The sequence below is a fragment of the Xiphophorus hellerii genome, chromosome 9 (assembly GCF_003331165.1).
Source record: "Xiphophorus hellerii strain 12219 chromosome 9, Xiphophorus_hellerii-4.1, whole genome shotgun sequence".
NCBI lineage: Eukaryota > Metazoa > Chordata > Actinopteri > Cyprinodontiformes > Poeciliidae > Xiphophorus > Xiphophorus hellerii.
The window spans coordinates 3,045,921-3,053,004 of NC_045680.1; the positions used below are offsets into that span (position 1 = coordinate 3,045,921).

At 42.3% G+C, this 7,084-nt stretch overlaps 1 protein-coding gene across 1 annotated transcript; it reads left to right on the forward strand.

The window, feature by feature from the left end:
* The first annotated feature begins 4,610 nt into the window (after positions 1 to 4,610).
* foxd3 (forkhead box D3) lies at positions 4,611 to 7,084 on the forward strand. Its single transcript, XM_032573256.1, has one exon. It carries the CDS (start codon positions 5,420 to 5,422, stop codon positions 6,617 to 6,619), a length of 1,200 nt encoding a protein of 399 aa, XP_032429147.1. The 5' UTR covers positions 4,611 to 5,419; the 3' UTR covers positions 6,620 to 7,084.

A 7,084-nucleotide genomic window follows, 5' to 3' on the forward strand; every position in this document is an offset into this window, starting at 1 on the left:
TTTCAACCTGGTTCATATGCAAACATGAATATCTGCAGGTTTTACATTTTCATCCGGTAACCTTCCTGAGGAAGATTATTTTTGTTTGGGGTGTTTCATTTATTTATTTTGTTTAAAATATAAACTTTCCTCCAAGTATCAGTGAAGAAGAATTGACTTTCCACAAATTGTTGCAAAAATAAACATTTATTGTGATTTCATGTAACAATTTTACTCTTTTTTTTATCATTAATCCATATAAGCAAATTATATCATTGTTCGATCAGTCTCGGGTGTGTTATTAAGTCAAAGTTTACCCCCCTTTTCACGAACGCAACGCGCTGAACTGCGCGTGTTTTAACTGCGCATAAAAGGCCAGAAGTGGGACCAATTCCCAACTGTTTGCGGCCTTGATCTGCCTCATGCGTGCGCTCACACAACGAGGCAATATTCTGATGCGTAACTTTCAGCCACCCTCTGAATGACAAAGAGTTACAAACTGAGTGACACCTTAAGTATTTAACAAGTACACATTGGCATGGTAATCCCCCGCTGCATTTAGCTGGAGGTGTCATTTTCCCAGCAGCAGTAGCGGCATCAGCGGATGAAAATCCTCAAAGTTTGATGCAGGTCTGTCCCCTCCCAGTGGCCTTCTCGCTGCCGGGATGTCAGGATTTGTCCTGGTATGATGGACAGGTGGCGAGACATTTTTTTTTTAACTAAAAAGCAGACAAATGAATAACAACAGGTATTGTCTGGCGTAAAATGTAACTATTTTATATGAGAATCAAATCCCCCCAAAAATATTTTATTTTCCTTCAAGAATAGTCTTTCAAAGTTCATACAATTGTATTTTTGACAAATTAAAAAATCACATGTAACTTCATTTTTTTATTAATTAGTGTAGCATTTCAGCAATATATACTGTAAAATAGCAATTAAAGGAATGCATGAAAATGTATTAAGAAGAAAAAGCAAGGAAGTAAATATTTCATCTTTTTAACTAAGACTGCAGTTGGAGAAACGTGACAATTTCTACAGAATTTGTGAAAGCTTGTTGTTTTCTTGTGGTCTATTGTCAAACATTAAACTTTTTCAGCGTTATTGATTTATGCTGTTATTGGCACAAGTCAACCCACTGAAAGCCTGCATTTATTGAAGAGGATAAAAAAATAACAATTGTCTAAGCTCACTTTCTAGATACGTATTGTAAAAGTATGAGAACTGAAGAAAAATCTGTAGGCTTTTGTTAATATTGCCACTAAATTATTCCCTAAACCACGAATGTGCTCGGTACAAAAACTATAAACACGAGGAGCACATGAGATGCGTCAGGTGGAGAAAATACAAATTTGCGGCGTTTCAGTAGATATACAAACATTTTTATAAAACGGGGCCTCCCGACTAACAGAAATTCAGGCGCGCGCAGAGGCGCTTGAGACACCGCGTGGCTCAGTGTTGGGTCTTACGTCTGTACTCTGAGTGCCGCACATCCAGCAGGAGGAGGGCTTAAAGATGAGCTCCGTCATATTGTTTGACACAAACTCGCAGCTTGATGGAGTGGCCTCTTTGGGAGAAACTGAAAATTGTGATTTCCAAAAAAATAAAAAGCAGATAAAAGCGGAGAAAAAAGAGGAAAAAAAAAACTACCCTACCTTCATCTCTCTGATGAGATACACACTGTCCGATGTGAAACATTCAATTCTTGGGACAAAAATAAATTCCATTACATCTCGCTTCCATTTTTTGTTAACAGCTGCTTGAGATTTTCACTTGTTATTAAATCTGACAGGGTGAAGATTTTGCTTCTGGTATGAAATAATTAGCATAATTACAGACGCGCCAACAATGCATTAATTTATCATATCTGTGTAATAAAGCGGCGGCCCTCAGATGCACTCTAACCTAATTAATTGAGCTGAGTATGTTCAGGAATGCCTTGCACTTTGCATATTGTAAAAAAAAAAAAAAAAAAAAAAAGATGAGCCACAGAATCCAGTTGTAAAGAGATATAGAAAAACATTTAAAATCCTACACAAAATTGCGAACAAGTTTTTCAAAAGTTGTGTTTGTGTGGCCGACTGCAGAACAGCTTTAAAAACATCCTGTAGGCTATATAGCTCCAAAGAAGCTAAAATTTAGAATGAGCCTTTTTTTTTAACCTTTATTGAGCCTAAATGCCTCTGAACAAACCGAAACGCTCTTATAGCTTCCGCAGGTGACCCTGACCTCTGACTCCAGCTGCAACGGGTATAACCTGAAGGGAGCGGAAAAAAATCTATTCATCAGAGTTCACCGGAGCAGCACATTATTATGATCACAATTATTTGTTATACCAGCGACCTTGGTGGTAGTTTTTCCAACGCTGTTTCCATCACCTGAGCTGCTGCTGCGTCTCTTCTGTATCCCTCCCAACGGTTTCATTCAGGAGCAAGATGGCTTATTATACTAAAAGGTTTTGGTCGCGCTAAGCCGTGCATGTGTGCTTAAAACGTACATTTCATTAACAAACTGCGGAGGTATAAAAGCGGATTTATGAGGCTTCAAAAGATCACAAGAAGGACGGGTTAGAAAGCCCCCCTCACTCCGTGCTTGTTGTAGTGAGCTTTTATCAGCGGGTAACTACGCTGCGTATACAGAGCCAAGCCAATACTTTATATGGCCCTGGGCCTTTGGGCCCCAATTCACATTATTTATTGAATAACAGCAGAGAAAAGGGAGGGAAAAGTGAAATTTAAGTTGGGTGGGGAATGGAGGGGTTTTTCTGTTGATTGATTAGCTTGAATTTGACTAAACTGTAAGTACAAAAATATATATTGAAATAGTTACATTACATTAAACTGTAAAATGCATGATTTTTTTATACTGATAATTCTTTAAATGTTGAAGCTAAATCTAGTTAAGCTTCAAATCATTTTTTTTATTTTTGTTATATTTTATTTGTATTAATTTATTTGAAATTCTTAAAGCAAATTAGAAAATTAACAGATTTTTCAACATTTAGGCACAATTTGAAGAGCCTTAGATCTACATCTGTGTGAGAGGTCGAGCAGCTCAGTGGGACTGCAGAGTGGTCCTGAGTAGGAGTGTAGCTTGCATATGCCTAGGGCTGGCTGTGTTAGGTGCACCTGCAGATTCAAAGACAAAACAGGAATCAGTGAAAGATAGCTCACTCATTAAAAAAAAAAATTCAAACGTATGAATAATACGTTTTAAAAAAGTAGATTATTTGAACTTCTTGTTTTACTTCTATAAAACAATAATCTTTTTAGCATTGATGCTTTATGCTCCCCTAAATGCATAAAGTAGTGCTAAAAATCAACTTTACAACAAACAGAGAAAAACAAGTATGTTGTTTTAAGCACTTCCAGAGAAAAAAAAAGAATAAAGTTCTTCAAGGTGCTTTTTTCATTTAGGAAAGCAGCAGCTAAATGAGCGATTCCCTAAACACACACACACACACACACACACACACATGGGCGACACGGATGAGCAGGATGAAAGTTGACGCGGACTCTGGTTTCATCTGCTAAGTAGTCCATATTGACGGACCTTCGTATCTCACAGGTCAGCCGAAGATTAAACGGGAGGCCAGGCTAATCGGAAGCCGGGTTTCCGTCCCTTTGACCCGAACGCGCGTTATTAATGATAGCGTCTGATTAATCCTCGCTTTTATCCCGGACTGCAGAGCAGCAAAGGTGTGACAGGGAGAAGCGCCTCTGCGCAGCGCTGATCAGATGTCGACCAAACAACAGCCAAAGAGAAATATTTAATTAAAAAACTGATTTTAAGAGAAAAAGAAAATAAATTTTTGCTTAAGCTTCTTCTGTTTTTGTAAGTTAAATTCCGTAAGTAATTAATTAACACGAATTACCTGATAAACAAAAGTAAATTTGATGTAAAAAATAATTATTATAAGAATTCTAACAATAATAAAATAAATAAATTAGGCAAATCCTCTGTACGCATAACAAACTTAAAACGAGCATTTAGCTACAATGTCAGCATTTAAATTCCCTTTATATTAAATTAAAAAGATATAATGTCCTTGATTTTAATTCCTTAAGCTGCGGTGCAAACTTTCTATATTTTATTTCTAGTTCTACACATTTCTCTTCAGCATGCAAAGTCTGCGTCAATTATTCGAAATATTAGCGCCGAAACAAAAGGATCTCGCTCTTTTCCCAAACCCAACCTTCAGCCTTTAGCGCTCACCTCCAAGCCTGTGAATAAAAAAATGCTTCCTTTGCATTCACCCGCTGTCTACATTTCCTAGATTTATTTTTTTTTTTTCAAATGCAAACACATGCAATGATCGGGGTCGTTTGCACCTCTTCCAAACTCTTAAGGAAATGCGTTCCTCTCCCCCAACATTCATGGTCGATTCCGCTGCAGCTGCTTCCTCGCGCTCTTCCCACTAATCCTGCAGGAATAAATAGACTTGGAAATCATGTTTTGTGTTCACACATTGAAGTTTCACAGCGGGATCCATAATAATGCAAACATAAAGTGGTGCATCTCAGCCGAGACAAGAAAAAGATTAAGCAGTAGAATTCACAAATGGGGGGAAAAAAAAAAAACCTTCTCATGCACAATTTCACAGTTTAAAAGGTAAAACACACTCAAAACTCAATCAAGCAGATTCCTTTAACTTAGCTGTCGCTGTTACCGCTCTGCAGCTGTCAACACAGTTCGAATTAGCAAAAGTTAAAGGTTGTTTTTGCGCAGCCACGTTAGAGCGCTTCAGATCTTTCAATCATGCAGGCCAATTTTCTCCCCCTGCTCCTCCTCCTCCCTCCGCCACCGTTAAATGGTCTATGACGGACGAACACAGAAAATCAGCGGAAAGCAGCGCTGCTGATGTCCCATTGTTGACAAATCCAAGAAACAACTCCAGTTTGCATGGTTTAACGGAGAGCGGAGAGAGCAAAGCTTTGGAAGCGAAGGAGAGATGAGAGGTGGGGGGTGTGGCGTCACCGAACCACGTGTCCAGCTCTGATAGTATATCTTATACAAGGGGGGAAAGTAATCTATCAGTCAGTCCGGTTAAAAAGCTCCGGCCTTTTTTCCAAAAGCAGAATGTGTCAGTTCGACTCAGCTCGCCAAATATCGCTGGTTTAGGACGCGCGCCGCCGCTCAGGAGAGACGCCGGAGCGCAAACGGCAAAAAAAAAAAAAAAAAAGTTGCGCTTTCTCTCAAAACAACTTCTGAGGCAAAAACGCACCGCTCTGCAGGCCCCGCTAACTTCCAGCGTGGGGAATATTTCTTGAAGTTTGAAGTTTTTCTGCACACCTTCAGATCGTTGGAGACCTCCGATTTTTGTCCAGCAGACCCCCGGTGTGCGCGCACTGGCCGCTGCACAGCTGTTTCCACTCCTGTGAGTTTCTTCTTCTCCCATTCTTTTTTTTTTTTTTACATTAAAGTGTGAGTAAGCCGTGAGATGACCCTCTCTGGAGGCAGCGATCGAGCCAGCGACATGTCCGGCCAAACTGTGCTCACAGCCGAGGACGTGGATATCGACGTGGTGGGCGAGGGAGACGATGAGGGAATGGAGAGGGTGGACAGCGACTGCGACAGCCCGGGGGGAGGCAGCATCCTGCACGGCTTTCGAGGAGAGCCGGCCGACGATGACTTGGAGGACGAGATCGAGGTGGAGAAGGAGGAGATGAGGTCCGGAGGAGGGAGCCCATGCTGCGAGAGCTCCGGGGAAGGAGAGCCGGGCGCAGGGAAAGGAGAGGGTCACGACCAGAGCGCAGCGACGGGAGGAGCGATCCAGAAGCCCAAGAGCAGCTTGGTGAAACCGCCTTACTCCTACATCGCTCTCATCACCATGGCGATCCTCCAGAGCCCGCAGAAGAAGCTCACCCTCAGCGGGATCTGCGAGTTCATCAGCAACCGCTTCCCCTACTACCGGGAGAAGTTCCCGGCGTGGCAGAACTCCATCCGGCACAACTTGTCTCTGAACGACTGCTTCGTGAAAATCCCCCGGGAGCCCGGCAACCCAGGAAAGGGCAACTACTGGACCCTGGACCCGGCTTCAGAGGACATGTTCGACAACGGAAGTTTCCTTAGGAGGAGGAAAAGGTTCAAGAGAGTTCAGCCGGACGTGCTCAGGGATCAGACCGCACTCATGATGCAGAGTTTCGGGGCGTACAGCCTCGGAGGCCCCTACGGGAGGCACTACGGTATCCACCCGGCTGCGTATTCCCACCCGGCGGCTTTGCAGTACCCGTACATCCCACCTGTGGGGCCCATGCTCCCGCCGGGCGTCCCCCTGCTGCCCTCGGCGGAGCTCAACAGAAAGGCGTTCAACTCTCAGCTGAGCCCGAGCCTCCAGCTGCAGCTCAACAGCCTGAGCACGGCGTCAATGATCAAATCCGAGCCGTCGAACAGGCCGTCCTTCAGCATAGAGAACATCATCGGGGTGTCCAGCTCGTCGTCCGTGACGCCGGGCGCAGCGCAGGCTTTCCTCCGGCCTCCGGTCACCGTTCAGTCGGCCCTGCTGAGCGCGCAGTCCCTCTCTCTGACCCGGACCTCTGCCGCGATCGCTCCCATCCTCAGCGTCCCTTCAAATATTATTTCTGGACACGTTTTACCTTCAGCGACGGCGGCAGCGGTCTCCAAATGGCCCTCACAGTGACTGAAGAGCAAGAAAAAAAAAAACCCTCTTATTTTTATATAGAGACTTTATCGCTGGGAGGCGTGAAGAGCACAAATCAATAGGCAGCACTGGACTGTAAAGCCATGAAAAAGACTCTTGAAATACAAGAGAAATGAAAAAAAAATGAAAAGAAAAGGAAAGTATTTCTGTACAGGTAACATTTGTAAATATTTGTAAAAAAAAGGGAGAATAATTTTACCCGTCTGACTTTTATCTGTCCTTTGTTCCTGTTTGAGATCTGTGATAATTATTTTGATTTTTCTTTTTTTCTATTGGAGGCTCGACTTGACACATTTCATACAAGACACGATCAAGTGCAAAAAGACTGTTTATAATAATATTATTATTAATAATAATAAAAAAATCAAATATATGTAATTCTATGTAGTTATCTGGTGTTGTAAGCTGAAATTATTTGTAAATAAATTTATGAAAAAGTTAAAA